This window comes from Macrotis lagotis, chromosome X (assembly GCF_037893015.1).
Source record: "Macrotis lagotis isolate mMagLag1 chromosome X, bilby.v1.9.chrom.fasta, whole genome shotgun sequence".
Lineage (NCBI taxonomy): Eukaryota > Metazoa > Chordata > Mammalia > Peramelemorphia > Peramelidae > Macrotis > Macrotis lagotis.
In genome coordinates, this window is record NC_133666.1 from 180,397,226 (window position 1) to 180,420,753 (window position 23,528).

The 23,528-nt window shown below is 31.5% G+C and overlaps 1 protein-coding gene across 2 annotated transcripts in view; it reads right to left on the reverse strand.

The window, feature by feature from the left end:
- Positions 1-23,528, reverse strand: part of CNTNAP4 (contactin associated protein family member 4) — a 588,793-nt gene that overhangs the window by 355,078 nt on the left and 210,187 nt on the right. For both annotated transcript variants that reach the window (XM_074208780.1, XM_074208782.1), the window contains exon 3: positions 18,975-19,168. In XM_074208780.1, coding sequence (XP_074064881.1) covers positions 18,975-19,168 — 194 coding nt within the window. The remainder of the gene's footprint in view (positions 1-18,974; positions 19,169-23,528) is intronic.

The following is a 23,528-nucleotide window of genomic DNA, read 5'->3' on the forward strand; positions in this document are numbered from 1 at the left end:
GTGCTGTAAAAATGGAAAAAAAATAAAACAATAATAAATAATAAAAGCAATTATGCTAGATTTAGTTGAATGAGACTCCAAATGGTAAATAATGGTGGTATTTAGGTGTACATGTATATCTATATGAAATCTAAAATGTAAAACATATATGATATATAAAATATATATTTGTATTAAATTTACATATGCATATACATAAGCAAATCCATTTCATGAAAATCCAAAATTTGACAAGTTTTCAAGTCAGGCTTTTAATTTTTATTTATTTAATCAAGAAATTAAAGGAGAGGAAGAACCATTATAGAAAGGTAGACTTTGTAAAATTTATATTAATCTGAATGTGAGTTTACTATGCTTTTCCTTTCCATGAAATTTTGGAATTTAAAATGCTATTGCTGAGAATTTGCTGAAATAATCATAGAAGGAAGTAACTAAGAAAGAGCAAAAAGGAAAAAGTCTAATTAGTCAATTCAAAGAAGTGATGTGTAGGATATATATTTTTTTGAGAAACATGATTCATTTACAATGGAAACAACATGGCTTAAAATTTTAGAAAAATAGGCTTCTTTAAAATAGTAATGATGTATTCAAATTAGGAGAAAACTTTTTTGATTTTTTTCCCCAATTTTTTCTAATCATGGAAAAAATGGAATCAATTTCTGTAAAATCAAAAGGGATTTTTGGCTCCTATAAGTCTACAGCATGTAAAAAAGTCTGTATGACTGAAGACCAAAGACATAGATTTCAATGGATTCCAAATCACACTTCCAAACTATAGACTAGAGGGTAGATATCATACCTTTTTTCTGATTCCAATAGCATATAGGAGAAGATGAAGACATCAGCATCCACAAAATTAGCCACAACAACTTCCACTCTCTATTATTTTTTTCTAATCTTTGACTTTTTGAGTCTTCTGTTTTCCAGAAGGCAGACTTACAAGAAAAGTAACGATAAGGTGAAATTTTTGTGACAATCCAAGATACAACCTCAAGACCCATCTCAGGGCATGCTTCAAATATCAAAAATTCCCTGATTGATTCCAACCACAAATACATTCCCCATCTCTAGCATTCTATTGCATTTATTATTAATGGTTTACAATCTAGTTAACAGTTTTCTATACTGTTTCATATGTATATACTTTGTCTCTCTACGAACTCAGGGGACAGAATATCTATCTATCTATCTATCTATCTATCTATCTATATATATATATATATCTATAAAACATATATTTATATGTAGAAAGGTAGCCTTTTCTAAAATTTATATTAATCTGAATATGAGTTTACTAAGTTTCTCTTTTTCACAAAATTTTGGAACTTAAAATGTTACTGCTGAGAAGTTGCTGAAATAATCATAGAAGGAAGCAAGAAGGAGCAAAAAGGAAACACTCTAGCCAATTTAAAGAAATTTTAAGTATATGTTTGTGTTTGTGTGTCTATGTATGTGTGTGTGTATATGTGTGTGCATCCTTTGAATCCTTCCCGCTGTTTACTATAGTTCTACTTATCTAACAAATGCTCAGTAAATAATTGTGTAATTTATTTTGCTTATGCTACTGTGACAACCTAAGAGAGATCACCAGGATTCAGGGATTAGAAAATGGAATTCACTGCAATGGTGGATGGTTGTAACCATAGTACCAAATTCAATCATATACCATCTTTTTTTTTTATTAAATTTTTAAAATTGTTGAAAATCTGATTTGGACAAAAAAGGTATTGTGCTAGATAGCAAAGGGGATGGCGATATTAATAGTATACAAAACACTTTATATTCCATATACATGTGCATATATTTGTATGTAAATATGTATATGTGTATATAGACACATAAGATGTACACAGTTATATGTATATCTTAATCCTTAAAACAATTTTTCAAAGTAGGTATACTATTGACCCCATTTTATAAATGAGGCAATTGAGAGAGGCTCATTAGGTCACATAATTAGTTTTTGAGGTAGAATTCAAGCCTACCTCTTTCTAACTCTAATTCCTTTTTTTCACTAAACCACGATGCCTAGTAATAAAAAAATGAACCAAAAATCATTCCTGCCCAAAAGGGACAATTCTAATTGTAGGAATATAAAAGACAGATGTTTATTATATAAACATTAAATAAGGATTTAAAGCAAGAAATGTAGTTTCAATCAAAATTTGTGATAATTCAGAGGGAAAGAAAGTGTTCTATTAGTGGACTAGGAAATAATTCATATTGGAGGCAAACTTTATGACAAGTTTGAAGAATGAACACATAAAATTACATGAGGTGTTGGTGGGATATAACAGTCAGAAGATATAACATGAAGAAATGCTTCAGAGCTGGAAACATTATTATGGAAATTTGAAATGTAAATACTATTATTTTATTGAAACTTACTTTTATCATTTAGTACAAAAAACTCAGTCATCAATAGTTCAGATTTTGGGAAAGTAAGGTAGGTGCCAGATTGCAAAGGGTTTTGAATGTCAAATTCAGAGTTTTAATTTAATTAAATTTTTGTGGGAAATTAAAGAGGCTACTAAGTATAGGGATAATATTATTCTAACATATTGATGATTAGAAATGATTTAGGGAATTTTATTCTCCTGCCCACCTTTACTATTTTTATTTCAAGTTCTATTAATCTCTTCTTTAGTCAGACTCAATCTAAAAGTCAACTTTGACTTTTACTTCTTCACATGCCATATCCAAATCAGCTGCCAACTCATATTCACTTTATCTCTTAGATACTTTTCATGTGCATTCCTTCCTTTCTGCTTATACTGGAATTATTTTAATTCAAGTCCTTAATATGTTATATTAATATACTATATCTGAAACATAATCAAATTGAATCCAATATTTTCCTATTCCAACTTGTCTATGCTACTGCCAATATAATGAATAATGTGACTTTATAGCAAGGATTGTTTTTTTTTTCAAACTTTCCAAAATTAGAAAAAAGAATCTTGGAAAATTCACACAGGAAGAGTGCAAGGTATTATATGTAAAAAAATTAATTTTTACCTTAAGAGAACTGGAATAATAAACCAGGGTTATTGTTGGTCATAAGTAACAACAGGAGGTAGCAAAATATTTTAGAGTAGAGATCAATGTGGAATTTAATGGTTTAAACATAGGGCTGAGATTTGATAGGAAAGGAAATGAAGTCATAGAGGCAGTAAAAGATCATAGATTTTAACCATTTCACATATGTCAGAATTATAATCAAACCATTGCATGAATTTTCTTTACCCCTCTCAGTCACTCTTGCATATTATATATTTGAATGATTAATCACTTTCATACTCATGAATTCTTTTGTCTAAAGGAGTTTCTCTTACTTCACATGAAGACTAGGTACATGAGAACATGAAATCAGTATCTTCCTTGTAATAACCCCATAAAGAGCTGAAGGAAATTACTAAGTTACTAAGTCAGACTATATATATATATAGTCTGACTTAGTAACTTAGTTGTGTATGTGTATATATATATATATATATATATATATATATATATATATATAATCTGGACTATGTATATATGTATGTATATATATGATATATGTATGTGTATATATATGTATGTATATATATGTATATATATATGAAATCTTTTCTTTTCTGAACCATTGCATTTCCTTAAACATGTATATATTATTTCTACTGTTTAATTCTCTAACCATCTGTATATACTTCCCTTGAATGCCCCAGGCTCTCCTCATCTCATTTATTACCCAGTAACTACATAACATTGTTCAGCACTTTTCCTGCTTATGCCTGAAATTTATTCATGAGAGAAAAGTCATAGCCAATCCACTTTCAGTCTGTTCCCAGTAGTATCTCTGTTCTGGAATTGGTACCTATTTCTTAAAATAAAAGAAAAAAAGAAAAAAGAAAAAAACCTCACATACTAAATTGAACATAGTTTTTTACACCAAACTGAAATGCATTCTTACGGCTTTCTTTTCAGCTTCTTCAAATGGATTTTACCCAGAATGTTCTTGGAACATCTGTCTCCCTCACATAAAGAACCTGCACAGTAGGAAAAATACACTTTAATTTTAAGTTGTCAATGCATCCTGAATAACAACTCCCATCTTGAATTCATAAGAGATATAACCTTTTAAATTAGAGTTCTGATGAGTTTTTAATGAAAACAGTAAAGTCCTAATTATTGCAGAAAGTACAGATTAGGGAAAAAATTATGGTCCTTTAAGACATGACTGAATCTAAATTCCAAAGCACCTGGTTGTTATTTACTGATAAAAGCAATTAGCAAAAAAAACCTGGTGCCATGCTCTGCTAGATTGATGGCTGCCAGGAAAAAAAAAATTAAAAAAATATGTGTTTCCTACAACCGCAGAACCATCTGGGTACAGATGTGACAAAGAAACATTCCTGAGGACCAATTGCAGTTTAAGTCACATGCTCATGTTTATATGTGGATGACAAAAAATTATTTCTTCAAATAGACTAGGTAAATTTCAATATTTAATTCATATTTAATATTTCATATTAAAAATGGTTTATTCCCCAATATAAAATTTCAACCTTTTTTATTTTTCTTTTATTTTTTTAAGGTAGTGATTTTCCCTACCCTTTAAACATCATTGCTTGAATTGTATATATGTATTTATGTATGCATATGTCTGAGTATAGAAAAATGCATATATATACACATATGCATGTGTATATATTGTGATATCTATTAAATATATATAATTTATCTATATTTGAATTTATAGATTATACACTTAGCACATTTTGCTGGGGATACGAAATTCAACAATTAATTCTCTGTAGTACTGTAGTCTAAAGGTCTTCAAAATTAAATCCTGAAACTTTGAGGTGATATTGAGGGAATCCATGGTTGTCAAAGAGTATGTAGAGAGTTGTCTACTATTCTAGAAAGGTTTTAGAGATGAAGGACAATGCCTGTAGTATGAATACTGGACTATGAAACAAGGCATATCATTAGCATTGGATATCAACAAATTAATTTTTCAGATTCAGCATCTCTATAAACCATGTATAATCATGGAAAAACATATACATGTATATACACACATATATCAGTGAGGATCTATCCAAATGGATGAAATAATAAATAATTCACATATTAAATAGATTTTTTCCAAAATCTATTGAGCATTTGATAATCTAGAATGTAATAGTGAAAATAATGTGTCAGATATATAGTGCATTTTAGTTTACAGTGATAGATGCACACATACACACATCTGTATAAATACATGGTAGCAGCTAGTTGACTTAGTGCATAGGGTACATACAGTCAGAAAGACTCATCTTGCTTAGTTCAAATATGATCTCATATGTTTACTAAATGTAGATATTGGGCAAGTCATAGGGTTAAAAGACCCTATTTGCCTTACTGGGTATATCTGAGGACTAACAACCATACCTAGGGCAGGGGTATCTAGGGATTAGGTAGCATAAGGGAGGGAACTACTTCAACCACAACTGATTCCTATCCTAACTTTATAATTGGAAAAGTAGAACAAAGGGAATTTTGGAAAGTATAGGGAAGTGGGAAGAGATCAATGTAAATAGCACAGTGTTTCAGGACTACTTAAATATCTCCCCATTTTGAGTGGGAAAAGTAAACAATTCATTCTTTCTTTCTTTAGCCTTCTCTTCAAATTAGAAGGTGAATCACATGAGTATTGCAAGGACAGAACAGACAATACCTTCTAGCATGTGATTTGAAAAGTGCTAGGTTACTCTCAAAAATATTTTTCAAAGCCCCCTACTAACTCTTCTATATTTTACTTTAATGCTGAAGTTCTGTAATCTGTTCAAGATAAACACATATATTGTACATATAGATAAATGTGAGGATGTGTATGTGTGTATGTGTGTGTGTCTGTGTGTAATTAAACTTGCTTAGAAAATAATCATATTCTATGTCGATATCATTTTTTTCCATGGCCTTCCTATTTTTCAATTGCATCTTTAAAATGATGCAACTCCAGGTTAAATTTTATTCTCTCTCTCTCTCTCTCTCTCTCTCTCTCTCTCTCTCTCATTTTTTTCCTTTTAGCTTTATATTGATTTCAATCTTTGCTCTAACAACTAACAGCAGAGTTGACAATAGAAGTTTATTTGGAATGATCTCCTATCAGTAACAAGATTGAGTAAAAAACTCAACTTAAATTTAAGATGTAGCTTTGTGCTCCCATATCTAGTATTTCCTACATTGCTTCTTGAAGAAATTATTTATAACATTCTTTCTTCAAAAGCTTTTCAAAAATCTATAGATTTCTAAAAGATCTTTGTTTGAGTACTCTCTTGATTCTTACAGATGAAGCATTTTTGCCATTCTCCTCATGTTAATCTTTACATTTCTCACGTTGCATATTAAAACATATGATGATTTAATTTTTGAGTTCTTTAGATAATTTATACTTTACTTGCTCAAACTCCGCAACAGATTCTGTTGAGTGAAGTTGCAATTATTGTCAATGAAGTCTTTAAGAAAATCCTTTTCATAAATGATATTATATGAGATGAACCAAATATCCCATAAAATTATGTTTCTTTTTATGCCTTTGGATATACAGTTAAGGAAAATCTGCCAATTTATTCATTTGTTTCTTCAAGGAGATTATCTGAGTCCCACTTCTTTTTGTTTGTAATTTTCTACTGCTTTCTGGTTTCATTTAATGATGAGAAGTTCATAATTAATATGATTCTCTTTCTACAGCACCATATCTGCTTACTCGCAAATTCAAAGCTAACCAACACTCCCAGAAGTATCCTGTTTTTTTAAAAATGAGGAGTCAACCACAAAAGCAATTGTTCCTGAGATCAGTATGAAAGACCACCCTCAGACTTTTTCCAACAAAACATTGAACAAGAATCTCAGATTTAGGGTATAACACAGTACCAGAAACATAGTAGATAATAAATAATAATCACTTAATAAATGCTTTTTGACTGTGATGATAAGCTAATATTTATAAATGTTCTAGAATGACCTGGATATTAGCATCTTCTCTCTCACTTCTTTGCTGCCATCTCAGTAGATGCAGAGAGGAGTTATAATAATACAAGTAGGTGGCACAGTGGCTGATCATTAGTTTTGGAGTCAGGAAATCTTGAGTTCCAATCCTGTAGTAGAGCTTTCCTAGCTGTGGGACCCTAAATAAGTGACTGTACCTTTTTAAGTCTCAGTTTCCTTATCTGTGACAATTAGGATGATAGTTGTACTTACTTTAAAGAGTTATAAAGATCAAATTAAATAACATGGAAAGAACATTGCAAACTTTAAAGTGCATATGACATGATTTTAATAATATTGAAGTGAACAGAATACTGTGCCTGGAGTCAGGTAGATTTCAGTTCAAATTCAGTTTCAGATATTTAAGAGTTGTGGTCTCTTGTGGTAACTCAAAGTACTTGGGACTCCCTACATGCATAAGACAAAAGAATAAGACTTTTTGTGGTGCAATCCTAATCTACATTAATGCTGGTATAGTGTTTGAGAGCTGAGAGTTCCAATTTAGTCTGCTTTCATCAGAAAACATTTGCATTATTGACTTTAATCCTCAGTCCCAAAAATCTATGATAGGAAAGGTCTGAAGTTATCTTTCAGCTATACCTAATTTTTGTTGCTAGCAGCATGATTATCGTACATGAATAATCATCCCATCTTTTTCTCACCAGGATACATCTCAGAGAAGCAACTCAACTTTACATTTAAGGAAGGAGAGATGCAGGTGGTTATTTTTCCTCTTATCATTAAAGTAATCCTATCAAGTCAGCTGCATGAAAAAAGCAATCTAATATGATACAGTAGTGAAGAAAGGGGAGGAAGGCCAGAAATATATTATAAAGATAAGATTTTAAGAGTATTTTATGTCATTCAGGATTGATATTTTATGACTAATAATAGAGTTTGACCTTATATTTGATTATGGCAGTAACTTTTGGAATAGAATATCCAATATATGAACAAAAATATGCCAAAGAAAGATAAATATAATGACAATGTTAATAAAAGACACATTGTTTTCATTAATCAGGAACATTAGTATTGTATGTAATAAAAACTAGTATCTTTGATTAATTCATATTGAGTTAAAATACCATTCATAATATAAAATGGTAGCCTAAGCAAAGGTAGGAGTTTTACTAAAATACTTTATTGTTAATAACAGCTCAGAATACTTTAGGATTGGAAAGCAGCCAATCTTCATTATACACATACTTTAAAGAATCTCTCCATGTAATTCTGGTAATTATCAACTAGGTATGTCTACCCCAGTAAGAATAAAAATAGTTCTGGTGAGAAAATGTTAGAACACCTAGATGAATGCACAAATAATAATTACATATTAGCTGAATCAGAAGATTAATATTAATTTTCTACACTCTAACCTGCTAACATTCTTTGAAAGAATAAATAAAACAACATGTAAAAGGAGACAGAAAGTATACAATTTATTTGCTTAATTAAAATTTTAGAACATTTTTCAAAAGAATTTTAAAAGAAATCTGTACATAATGGTGAAAAAAATAAGATAGTGACTTTAAAATATTCAAAATGTCACTAATAAGAAACAGATGTTTAAGTGTATTAAAACATTAATTTTATATTAATCATGTTAATGATTAATCATATTAAATTGAATATAGATTTAAGGTAAGGTATATATAATAGTACATATAATAAATGTATATATAATAGCAAATAAGTATAATAAAAGTATATATAATATATATAATAGAAGTTTACAATTTTATATGCACTATAATTTCCCCATACATATTGAAAAGTTTATTTGCTGCTATTTCTCATATTGAACATTTTAGAAAAGGAAATTTAAATGATATTAAGCAAGTAACAATCTCCTTGAAATTCAGTTTCTACATGTATAAATAAAGACATTGGATTTTTTGAGCTATTATTTCTTCCAGTTCTTAGATTCTTTGATTTTATTATTTCAATTCTAAACATTATAACGTGCAACTCAATTTTTTCTTACTGACCTCATCTTATTTATTTACCTCCATTTCTCATGACTTTCTAAAAAACTTATTTTATTATCTATCTTTGATCTGAATTTCTCTCTGACCCTTCTGTAATATTTCTTCTGTTCAATTTTTATACTTTCTCATATATTTAACTATAATTACTTTCTATCTTCTGTTTAGTTACTTTTACTGAGTTTATTGACTTCCTTGGGAGTTAGGAGTCACAACTACTCTGTGATCTTAGTGCTCAAAATTTCTTTAAAGTTATTTTTTTTTAGGTTTTTGCAAGGCAAACAGGGTTAAGTGGCTAATCCAGGGCCACACAGCTAGGTAATTATTAAGTGTCTGAGGCCACATTTGAACTCAGGTACTCCTGACTCCAGGGCCGGTATTCTGTCCACTGTGCCACCTAGCCTCCCCTTCTTTAAAATTTTAAAGTTTCACTTCTTCCATAAAGCCAATACAAATAATCTTCAATCGACAAAATTTCCCTTTTCTAAAGGGGAATGGGTTCTTACAATATATAATACACTTTATAGCAATTGCTAACTATTGTTTTCAAGTTTTGAGAGTCCTGTCTTATTAATTACAGGAACAATGAGATTTTTGGTTTCTTTTTAAAATTATTTTTGTATCTCTTACAAAACTTTTTACTGAAATAATAACAAACAATAATATAGAGCTTTCTATGAACGTTATAGGCACTTTATAATTCTTATCTCAATTTCTTCCAATAACCAAGGGAGGTAGGTACTCTAATTAATCTCATTTTATAGATGAGAAAACTCTCACAGATAGGTGACTTGCCAAGAGTTGCATAGATAGTCTGAGGCAACATTTAACTTAAATATTCTGGACTCTAAGCTGGCATGCTAATCATTGCCTTATTTAACTCCTTCAAATAGACACAAATTATATGATTATTAAATGCTCTGCTCAGAGTTACTGTAATGTAGTGGTACCTAAATTACATGGAAAAGACCTATATGTAAAGGTCTCCTACTGAATCCTGTGCAACACCAGAAATTCCTATAAGAATTACAAGTGAATAAGAAGTAATGATACATTCTTGATTTTATTCATCAAGAAGCATTTTTAAGCCTTTACTATGTATGAGAAGTATGCTTACATGCTGGGGATACATAGGCAAAAGAAAAATATCTTTTTCAAGAAGTTTTCATTCTAATGGTAGAACATTGTTTTTTTCTTTTAAAAAATAGAGTTCAAAACAGGTCCAGGTGACCTGGATACCTAGTTAGGAATAAGGGAATAGGACCCCGGTTCTATTTTGTTGGTTCTCAGATCTGGGGTCATTAATTGAGAAGGATGACCAGGGATATTTGTATTGTGCTAGAGATCAAATTCTTGTATTGGTACAAGACAGAGCAGAGTGAAAGCATTTGCCAAGAATATTTTCCTTAATCAAGAATGAAAGTTGGAGACTTGAAGTTGATAGGATAAGTCGATCAGAACATAAACAATGCCCAGTGCCAAATAGTGATCCAGCAGGTGCTATTCCCATGACACTCTGGGCAACTTCCAAGAAACCAAAGTCTTTGGGTTCCCCAGAGGAGTGTGGTTGCAGGCCTGAGTAGCAAAGCCTATCGTGTAACAAGTTAGCATTGCCCCGCTTTACAAAGTTTATTGCCAAATATAATGAACTGCCTATTAGATCATTGAGAAACAGGTGTGGCTTTGCCCTACTGTTGAAAGATGCTCACCATAAAATGACTGTATTGACAATTAGACCATTGAGAAACATGTTAGCTTTACTATACTATCTTAAGTAAAAAAACAAGCAAACAAACGAAACAAAAACTCACTCCACTGATGCTCTACCTGTCATTACTGTAATACTATGGTGACCTCCATCCAATAGCACCAAGGTCTCCCACTATGTCCATTCCAACACCAGATGTCCTGTTTCCTATACTATCAGACCATAAGTTAAGATGGTTCTTGAAGAAGCAGTGAGAAGGCAGTAAAATTTTTGCACAACATCCCCCTTACTATAATCAGCATAATATACATGTCATGTCATCATTCTCTTGCTATCATGGTACTTTTAGATTATTAAAAACAACAAACATCATCAATCATCATTAGAATTTGTGTATGTTAACATATCTTGAGCAACATCAGAAATTCCTATAAGAATTACAAGTGAATAAGAAGTAATGATACATTCTTGATTTTATTTATTTTATTTAGTTTTTGAAAACCCTCGATTTATATAAAAAATTTAATTTAAAAATCCAAATTCATAGACTCTTGTGAGGTATGCTGATCTATCAATGAAGATTTAGAATAACTTATAATATTCATCTTTTTAAAAACACTGAGCTTACAGAGCTAAAATTATTGTGTCAATTTGGATTACTATTGGAGTCCATAGGTCAATTCAATCTTAAATTCAAAATAAAGACCAAGTCTATGTAACTTCCTCACAACAATATTCTTCAGATATGCTAAGAAAATGGTTTACAATGCACCCTCCTGTCCATAGTACTTCAACATGCCACAAATACCAGTAGCTTCATTTTCAGAAAAGGTTTCCATCAGCATGGGATAGCTGGTAATCAGATCATTAACACTTTCCAATAATACATATCCCAAGAAAAACTGAAAATGTTGGGTATCAAAGACTAAAATACAATGAACAAACACTTTATCATATGTAAGAACTCAGTTTCAATGCATTTTTCCTGAAAGGGGATCTTCATAGAATATTTTGACTATAATATTCTTAAAATGAAATTTTAAAGATTTTTATTTTTTAGTTTTTGCTAGGCAATGGGGTTAAGTGGCTTGCCCAATGGGGCCACACAGCTAGGTAATTATTAAGTGTCTGAGGCCGGATTTGAGCTCAGGTACTCCTGACTACAGGGTCGGTGCACTATCCACTGCACCACCTAGCCACCCCAAATTTTAAATATTTTTAATGGCACTCTATGCTAAAGTCTAAATTGTTAATTTTACTATTATTTGTCATGTTGGTAACACAAATAAAACAGAGAATAAAATGTTAATACTATCTTCATGTTTCATTATGCCCTTTTTATGACATCTCATATACAATAACTTTCTCAAAATTAAAATGTCACTTTATATTAAATAAACAAATATATCAAAATTAAACTTTCAGAAATTGATATTTGATGGACTTTACATTTTAATTATTGACACAAACTGAAGATGATATTTTCATATAAAATATACTACACTTTATTTGGAAGGATATTTTTTGTGATGATTTAAATACATATATAAATACATAATGTAAAATATTTAAATTTTCTGATCTATGCCAGACTTTCCAATTTTTAGTGTAATATAATAAGATCCTGTCCTTTACAATATGACAGACTAATATGCATGCACATTTTGATGACAACCATCAAGCAACTGCTCCTCCTTTAACTAGTCAAATTTTAAAATGAAAGTTTATCACACTTATAGTCATAGCATCATATAATATACTTTAGAAAGAAATGCAAATTAAAATGCTTTATTTCATGTATTTTTGAGAACTAAGATTCTGTTCTCAGAATTTTTAATCAATCAATCAATTGTGGTGCATATTAAAATTTCTAATAAAAAACCCCAGGACATTAAAAGTAATTAGCTGATCAGATCATAAAGAATATGCAACTAATATCAATGTTTTAAAAATTAATGTTAGTTAAAGTAAAAAGGGTTTTAAAAATAATAAATACAAAAATATTTTAATCATTTCACATTTTTCTCCTTTTTAATGTTTCTCGTTTATGTTTTATATTATAATATTACTAATATACTAAATGAAGTATAATTTATAAAAAAAAATACTGATTGTTCTCACTCTCAGAAGAATTTGGCAAACACTAGCTTAGGTCCCTGAGAAATTAAATGACTTGACTATGTTCACATGACTAATATGACTCATGGGTCAGGTCTTCAAGCCAAAGTACCTCACGCTGTCTCCTTATATTGAACTGAATTCTTCCTTCTTGGCAATTATAAACATGACTTCAAATTCTCCCCACTCCTCCAAGTAACAGAGACTGAAGTAGTATTAAAAAATCTTCATGAGGAGCTAGGTGGCTCAGTGCATAGAGCACTGGTCCTGAAATCAGGAGGACCTGAGTTCAAATCCTCCCCAGATACTTAAAAATTAACTAGCTTTGTGACCTTGATGAGTCACTTATATATAAAGAAACAAAAAAATCTTAATCAACTATTTTCAAAGTTTCAAAGAAAGTATTTGAGATGTCTCATCCAGGAAAGAGAGGTCTGGATTTTGAGTCTTAAAGACCTAACTTCAGATCCTGCCCTTGGAATTGGGAGCTTAGCCTCAGTCATTTATTGAATGTGTAAATTTGGACAAGTCATCTACTTACTGGGTTTTGGTGAGGATTAAGTGAGGTTGCATAAGTAAATTGCTTTGCAAACATTAAAGTCATAAAATTTTATCTGTTCTGCTGGTTGTTATTATAATTATTGATGGTGATGATGATGGCATATTCACTATATTCTTGATTCCATCCCATTGCATTTGGGGGCAAAAGAGAAAGAAACAGAACATAAGTATGACATTGATGAGTCACCCCCAATCTGTATTTTTTACTTAATTATTGCTGTTTCCCCCAAGGGGAAGACTTTGTAAATCTATTTAAAGATTACTTCCAAAATGTCCTGGGTCAGAGGGATGCTCTTCAGATAGCTCATTCCCTGGACAGTCTGGAGAGTTCCAGGCAGAACTAGGGTAACCTGAAGACAAGATTTTAGTAATGGGGGTAAGGGGGAGAAAATCTCAGTTGAATTGAGTTTTGAAACTATGAATTCCAAGAGGTTGAGAAAAAGGAGTAATTGTAAGCATGGGAGACAATCAGTATATATTAATAAAACTGAAATTGTGGAAATTGGTAAGTTAGTGAATGAAGAGCTGAGGGTGACATTAAAATTACACACTTGAAAGTTTTATAGTATTCCTTTGTTTTTTTTATTGTATTTTATGTATGTGTACTCATGAAGAAGAGGGGAATAAGTTCTGATTTAATCATATTGAGTTTGATTTTCCTAAGGTACAATAATCAGAATGTTTAATAGGCAATTGGTCATATGGGTCTAGAACCCAGGAGAGAGAATAAAATTGCATATATAAATCTAAAAATGATCAACAGAGATAATTAAATCCTTAGAACTAGATGAAATGGGATGATTTGGAGGATAAAAAGTTCCATGTCAGTATTGGGCCCTGGAGAAAGGAGAGCAAAGACTAGAATAAAGGAGAAAACAATAAAGCAGGATGTCAAGGGGCTATGAGATCAAGATGAGGTTTGCCAACTGATGAGGAAGAAAATAATAGTTTTTTTAATTCATTTTTGCCATATCTAACTCTTTGTGACCCCATTTTGGCAAAGATACCCAGGTCCCTTTTCATTTCCACCACAGAATAATACTTAAACCTTCCTAATATAATTTCCCAGAAATGGGGATATGAACAAAGGTGCCAAATACAGTGCAATAAATTACTGGAGTATAGTAAATATTTAGCTAGAGGAAGAGTGTAACAGAGACCATCCCTTGGAACTGATGTTTAACTTCCTCTTTTCTGAATTAGTTAACCTATATCTTTCTCTCTGGGCTTTACCATGAGGGGTGAAGGAGTAGTACCTTTCATCACCCTTGGTAGAAATTGTGAACTTCTTGCACTGCATTTCTATGAGGAGATAATTGAGATTATGAGCAGATCTCATTCTAGCTAATTCTTCTTGCTTTGGATCTCTTTCCTGAGCTTAGGTGACTGAGTAGCAACTCTGTATAGCTTTGGAAGTAGTCATGCTAATTCAAGATTTCAGGAGCTCTAGGATTCTTCAGTAGGTTAAGGCTACACTATGAGGACACCCCTAGAAATAACTGCAACAATTCTTGAAGGAAAAGATGATCATCAAAATGATCAAAGGAATCAAAACCTTGAACTAGTTTACAAGAAGTCACGGACTTTTAAGAAAGATAGTATGGGGTTAAATGTCATTCAACAAGTTTACATGTGTTCATGAGTTAAGGAGCAAGTTCCCAGGGAGGTATTATTAATTATAGTTAGGTGACTTTTTTATATATGTCCTTTCCAAGTACACTTGTGACTTTTTTCTCAATACTTAATTTGTATGTAGGCACTAAATAGTTTATTTATACGGCTCTTTGAATGCATTTCCATGCAGAAAGACTCAGTACATGAATCACACCCATGCTCTTAGTTATTTTTGCTAGGGATTTGCTTGGGGAGGAGAAAAAAGAATCAGAGAAACGGAGAAAAGGAAATTGAACTCTTCTGGTTTCATCCCTTTAGAATTGAAGCCAGTTAACACAAGTAGATTTTGAACCAAAGATCCTTAGACAAGAAAGGATTAGTAGTTCAGTCTGTTGGACTCGTTAGTTGATCAATGTTTTTATTTAAAACAGAAAATATTTAAAATATGTGTGTATGTATTACATATATATATATATATGGAAGAGAGATATAACCATATACATATATAGCTATTGATTTTGCTAATTATAAAAAACTCTAATTTATACAAAATTGATTGTCATTATCATACTATAGTTACCCTACAAATTGTTCTCTGGATTCTGTCCACTTTCCTCTATGTCAATTTGTTTTATCTTTCCAGATTTCTCTGAAACCATTCTTTTCATAATTTCTTAAAGGAAAAAGTATTTTATCATATTGTGATAATTTTACTTGTTTAGCTATTCAGAAATTGATGGGCACTGTTTCAGATTTCAATTCTAAGCCACCTGAAAAAGAACTTTAAAATAAGCAGAAGCTCTACTGGTTCCGTGCAACAAAATTGAATCGTCCCATCATTTTGCTTAAGATTCCTGGATTTGTCTTATTCTGCAAATTTCAGAATGAACCATATAGCTAGAACTGAGACTTCATTTCCTGTCTCCTTTTGTCTGAGTCACACTAATGTCACTTGTTTCTGAATTTTTCTTCTCTCTAGTACACAGTCCAGTGCTTATGAATACTTCCCATCCCAGAATTCCTTTTTTAGCCACAGGTCCCTTCCTTCCACCTTGCCTGATCTATAACCCGGAACTGGTTAGAAAGTGAAAAAGATGTTGCTAGATAGTTCCTTTTTCTCATTGTAGTGCTCTGGAATGGGTTTGTGAACTCCTATGGTCCTGATGACCAGCTTCTCCCTTGGCTAGAGGACTCTGTGTAGTTGCTCTGAGCAAGACACTTTCCCCAATGTCTGCAGGTCTCTCAGGCTGCCTTCCTAAGCCAACCTGACCTGAAGAAAATGACTCACCATGTTCAGTTGGGGAATGGCTTAGCAAACTGTGGTATATGTCTGTCATCGAACACTATTGTTCTATTAGAAACCAGGAGGGATGGGAATTCAGAGAAGTCTGGAAAGATTTGCATGAACTGATGCTGAGCAAGATGAGCAGAACCAGAAAAACATTGTACACCATAACAGCAACATGAGGGTGATGATCAACCCTGATGGACTTGTTCATCCCTTCAGTGCAACAACCAAGGACAATTTTGAGCTATCTGCAATGGAGAATACCATCTGCATTCAGAGAAAGAATTATGGACTTTGAACAAAGACCAAAGATTATTACCATCAAATTAGAAAAAAAAAGTTATATTATTATGTAATTTTACTATCTCATACTTTATTTTTTTTCCTTAAGGATATGATTTCTCTGTTATCACATTCAACTGAGATCAATGTATAACATGGAGCCAATGTAAACACTAACAGAATGCCTTCTGTGGGGGGTGTGGGAGGGAACAAGAATGGGGGGAAAATTGTAAAACTCAAAATAAATAAAATCTTTCTTTATAAAAAAAGAAAATGACTCAATGTGATTTGTTGAATTTTTCTATTATAATTAAGGGTTGTGTAATTTCTAGAATTTTTGGAAGATATTTTTGTTGTTGTTAGAGTAGGGGTTAGATGTCGCTCTTCCATTTGCTTTGTCATTTTTGTTCTACCCCAACTTGTATTTACTTTCTGTGTATGTATGTTTATGTGTACAAATATATCCTTATATATTTGCATTTATGCACAAAAGTAAACTAACAAATATATACATTTGTAAATATATACAAACATGCATGAATAACATGTTCATATGTGAGTATAAAATATATATAAATAGTAGCAAATTAAATATAGCTAAACATTATATGATATAAAATATTATGTATATATTTCATTATTTTCTATATACTCTACAGATGGCTGTGAACATTTGAACATGTGAACATGAAAATAAATAATTGAAATTTATCCACACATACAGGTTATGTATACAATTTTTACATACCTTATATATATATATATATATATATATATATATAAAACTATATAAATTATATGAGTATGCATATGTGAGCTTATGTATACTGGTATTTGTTTCTTATTTATGAACAATTTATTTTCTCAAAAGAATATAACACATTTGAAGGAATTATTTCATTTTCATCTTTGATTCCAAACATCTAGTCAAATATCTACCACATAGTAAGTGCTTCAAAAATGTTTGTTGAAATGTTAGTCATATACATTTCATTTAGCTCATTTTTGGTCCTTTATTGTTTGTAGATATTAGCTTTGATAATTCTAAATGTCCCCAAGTTTGTCTAAAAATGAGAAATATTGAATTAATGAACTTAAGATAAACAATGCTCCTGAGTATGCACAGAATTTAAATTGTCTGCTTTAAATTAGTTTAATTTTGCAAGAGGCTTGCATTTAAGATATGATTTTTTTTATAGTGAGAGAAAATCCACAACTTCCTATGACTAATTACTGATTAATTATAGAACAAATGTCAAGTCTCCTAGTCAGAGTTTTCTAAATACGATTATTTTATTTCAATCTCATGTCTTTCCTTTGTCATTTAAAAAAATGGAAAGAAAACTTTCAAATATGCAAGAAAACTGTACACTAAATGAAACCATTATTTCAGTGTTCTGGGGTTTTTGTTGTTGCTTTTTGTTTTTTACAATCAGAATGGAGAAATTTCTTTATTGTATCAAACTTACTCCAAGGTTCTTTTTTTATATTAAGTACAACTTTCTCTAATGCACTTATGCATTCAGAAAATGGCATTAAATGATGTGATCTATCTATCTATCTATCTATCTATCTATCTATCTATCTATCTATCTATCTATAACCTATCTTCATTTGTGTCTGTTTGTTGTGTGTATATACAGTTTTCTGGTATTCTTACCATAGAATGATTAAATATTGTTATACTTTTATGACCATTAATTGGCATAGATAACTTCATCTTATGCAATAAGATAAATAATTTTGCTGTAATTATTTAATAAGCATGGTGGTAGAAATACAAAAACTATTGTTGCCATTTTATATTTGATCTCTAAGAGAATTTCTTCTGATTTTCTAAACAAGGCCTGTTTTTGTTTTTGTTATAAATTAAAGGATAGGACTAAGGATATCAACTCTCATTGTAGCATTACCTACATTGTTGTAAATATCATGCACAGAAGGATTTTTCATCTATATTACTTTAGAATTTTCATTGTATTTCATCATTTTTAGATGTATCAAGGTAAACAAAAGTATGTTACTAATGTAACATGATGAAGAGATAAAGCTAAGTTACCATTATATTGAATAAAACATACATTTCACGTGATCGTTTTTCTTCTTTAGATCTCTCAGTGTTATTTAAAGGAAAACAACTGGAATCTTTCCCCCATCTATTGTATGTGACAGAATGTATAATTGTATTTTGCCTTCAGTTATCAATAAATAGTACATGCATAATGCATTTGAAAAGCTAGAATCTACCTTACTTCCAATTGGAAATTAGTTTTATAGTAATTTTGAAAATTGCATTTCTTTACTTGATATGTATATAATAGTAACCTGGCAGCAACATGCAACAATTGTAAGAATTCATATTCTGAGCAATTTAGTTTTTATTATTATAAAGACATACCCAGATGCTTTCTTCTTGACGGTACTGCTTCCAGTTCCTTCCACTGTCACTAAACATCAGGAGGTAGCTTGTTACCCAATCAGAACTTCCATATCCACCTTGGGTAGCAATAGCAGTGATTTCCATCCTCTCACCAAGATCAATCTGGAGCCATTGATATTTATTTGACACAAGTGGAGACCAGCCACCAGCTCCTTTCGTGGGGAGAAATACAAGAAGAGTAGTAAATCAGATTGCATAAAGAATTCATGCTACTCAAGAAACAATAGCAGTGAGAAAGAGTTTTAGAACTGTGCATAATTATGGAACTTGAATTTCTAATTCTCAAAAATTAAGGTGATGTATTTATTATCATCTAGGATGCTCTAAGAAAACTCACAAAGTCAATATCAATATCTAGATTTTAAGCCAATAATATTTTTTTTAAAAATGTGAAAAGTATACCCATCTAAAACATTTAGATGGCACAACATCTTGACACACTAACGTACCATGTTGTTGGTGTAATTTTGAATCAGTATGACAAATTTTAAAAGCCATTTATATTTAAACAAATAAAGTGAATACAATATCCATTTCCTTTGTCTTCAGTGATTCTGTTGCTAGGCTTGCATATATTAAAGAAGTCATTGATAAGAAACAAGTCTCTAAATATATCAACAGAATTATAAAAGTATTTTAAAGAATTGGAAACAAAATTATTGCCCATTTTCTGGGAAATGGCCAAGATGTTTATGATATAGGAAGATAAGATGATATTAATAAAATATTAATAAACCTAATTAATAATGATTAATATAGAAAAATATGGAAAGATCTACTCATACTGTTGCAGAGTGAAGTAGAGAGAAGAAAACAATATATATGACTAGAACAATACAAATGTATAGAATAACCATCAAAAAAAGAAATTACAGTGAATATTGCAATATTATGAAGGACAAAATTGGTACCAAATAAAAGACTCAAGAACATACCCAATAATGTAATTTCAGGGTGATACGGGACTGAATAAGGTGAGTGGCTGAGTAAGTGAAGATACGGGGATGTTTATCAAAAGATACAGAAAGGGGCAGCTAGGTGTCATAGTGGATAAAGCACCGGCCCTGGAGTCATGAGTACCTGGGTTCAAATCCAGTCTCAGACACTTAATAATTACCCAGCTTTGTGGCCTTGGGCAAGCCACTTAACCCCATTTGCCTTGCAAAAACCTAAAAAAACAAAGATGCAGAAAAAAGAAATCATAAGATATAACAATGTAATGACTATATAGGATGAACTAGGGAAGAGTCACAGATGACACTGAAGTTAACATTTATAAGTATGTGTATACAAGCATGTATATGTATGTACGTGTGTGTTCTGTGTGTACCCATACAGCTACTGATGGTGACAGATTAGAGAGAATGTTGACCTTGGAGTCAGGAGGACTCAAAATACTGATTTCAAATCTGGATTCAAACACTGCCTAACTGTGTGACCCTGGACAAGAAACTTAACTGTTTACCTCAGTTCCATCTGTAAAATGAGCTGGAGAAGGAGATGGCAAACCACTTCAATATCTGCCAAGAAAACCCCAAATGGAATCATGAACAATCAGAAGATTCTGTTACTCCAGCCATTTGCAGAAGTGTGAGGTCCAAAAGTATACCTTGAACATATTTTTATACTTTTTCAACAAATTATCTCCAATTATGCTGATTTTTTCTTAAATATTTAAAAATACAATTTTTTATATTGATATCTTTCTGGAGGAAAGGAACTGATATAATAGGAAATACTATAGTGAGGGAAAAATGAAAATATATCAATAACTTATTGTAAAAAAGTAAAAGAAATTTCTGAGAAGATTAACAAGGAAAGATAATAAATGTATTCCCTACAAATGTGAGTCTGATATTGCTGATAACAATCATATTTCGATGACGATCCTGAGATCCTGGGGATGTATTGAATTTTACAATTATTCAAACTATGCATTAATGTAATTCTCAATGTCTTGCTTTAACTGATATTACAGCAGCCCACAAGATTTACCTGTTAGATCTTTTTGATGAACCTCTTATTTATCCATTTAACTGAAAAAAAATTTACTTGGAATTTAAGTACATAAGCTTTACTTTCTAAGAAAAGTTTGAATAAAATAAAATTTGAAGCATATTAAACATACTAAGAAACTGAGTTCTCAGCAAATCCTCCAAGAAAGTCTATTTGATTTCATATTTACTTGGGTAATGCCATCAGATCAAAATAAGAATCTTAATCATACGAAAAAATCATCATGAATTTCAGCCTTAAAAGCATCTAAACTTAATTGCTATTTAGTTATCTTTTAATATTTATGATATGAAACCAAAAATAAATTATTTTTACTGGCATTTTGACTCTTCCTTTCAAAAATACAAAGTATAATTAATACAGGAATACATGTAGAGAAGCAGCCCATAAAATAGATTCAGCATGCTTCTAGTGTACTAACCTTGGACCATCAGTTCTCATCAGGAGAAAAATGAACTACTGAATACTAGCTTTTCCCAGCATCTCTCACAGTTACAACTTCAGCACTTTGAGCTAACTTTAAGCATTTGCAGTTAATTGACCTTGAACATTTCTCATTTCTTACCTGTGGTGCAGAGGTTCTACTGGTGTGCAAACTGTGCTGTCTTATTAAGTAGGTACAGTGATAAAGTAATGAAACTCTTCAGAATCTCCTTAGGCATGCCAATTAATTTCTATAGGATGATATAGCCACAGGAAATAATAAAATTCCTGTAGGGCTTTAGGCCTATGTGCATACATACATTGTGTGTGTTTTTGTTTTGTGTTTGTGTGTGTGTGTGTGTGTGTGTGTGTGTGTGTGCTGTTCTAAACATTTGCTCTTGATGTAAAGGAATGGGTACTGTCAAGTAACAATCTCCTTTTCACAGTTGTCAAAGTTTGATTTTTTTTAGGGATTTTTATCTTTTTTTTAATCAGCATTTTGTCTCTTGAAGCAGCTTTTATCTGTACAGAATCCACTCTACAAGTACACCAATACCTCTGGGAGCAGCTGGGAATGTTTTGCAATTACTCCTCTCCTACACTCACCAGTCACAGTTGTTTAATCCAAAAAACAAAGGCACAATGAGGAATTTCTATGCTCAAGGTTCTTCCTCTTTTTCTCTCCCCACTCATCTCCACCCCCATCCCCTGAACTTTATTTTAACAAATCAACCTCCTACAAATATTTATAGAACCAAACTATGGTGGAAGCATTTTTCTTCCTTTACTACATTCTGTCTTGACCCTGAAAAGGCTAACTTAATTTAAAAAAATATCCTTTAAAATAATTTAAAATATTTTTGTGACACTAACTCCGAAAGAAAATGTATGCAAAGAATTTCATGAAGCTTTTCTTAAAGTGTTATATTATTATCAACTATTTTGGTCACAGAAAATTTGTAGTTGTTATTCAGTCTATTCAGTTATGTCTTACTCTTCATTACCCAATTTTTCCTTTTCTTGGCAAGGATACTGAAGTGGGTTTGCCATTTCAATCTCCAGTTAATTTTACAGATGAGGAATAGAGGTAAACACAATTAAATGACTTGCCCAGGTTCACACAGCTTATAAGTGTTTGAGACCAGATTTGAACTCAAGAATATGAGCCTTCCTGCCTCCAAAACCAGCATTTTATGCCATCTAGCTTCCCTTACAGAAAAGTACTAGATGTTAATATTGGAAAGGAGAATGGAAGAAGGGAGGGAAGGAAGAAAGGAAGGGAAGGAAGGGAGGAAGGAAGGGAGGGAGGAAGAAAAGGAGGAAGGGAGGAAGGGAGGGTGAAAGGGAGGAAGGGAGGGAGGGAGGAAGAAAGAGAAGAAAGAAGTGAGAAAGTAAGGAATGAAGGAAGGAAGGAAGTAGGAAGGAAGGGAGGGAGGGAGGGAAGAAGGAAGGAAGAAAAAGAGGGAGGGAGGGAGGAAGTAAAGGAAGAACAAAGAAATTGTACGTTTTCTAACTTTAAAAATTTTTTTAAAGATCTTTGACTACAATTGCACAAGTAAGGCTATATGAATGTCTTTATTGAGAAGGTGGAATGCAACAGACTTTACTTAATTTAAACAAAGTCCTGAACCACTTACCATGTCACTATAAAATTATGCCTCAATTATCCTTTTAGTTATTGTTGTTGTTAAGTCATATATGACTCATTGTGATCCCATTCAGGGTTTTCTTGGAATGAATACTGGACTGGTTTTCAATTTCCTTCTCCATTTCATTTTATAGATGAGAAAAGGAAGCAAACAAGGTTAAATGACTTGCCCAGGGTAAATGGGTAAATGTGTGAAGTCAGATTTGAATTCAGGAAGATAATACTTGTTTAATTTTGGGCTCAATATTGAATTTACTAAGCATTCAGTTGTCCAAAACTTTTAGCTACTTCACTACAAATAGTAGTTTAACTAGTGCTTCTGTGTGACCTAGCAAAGGACTGTATACTGGTGTGGAAGTGTAATAGCATTATGATCACCATATTTTAGAGACTTTTATTAAAATAAATTTTGTGATATAGATGGC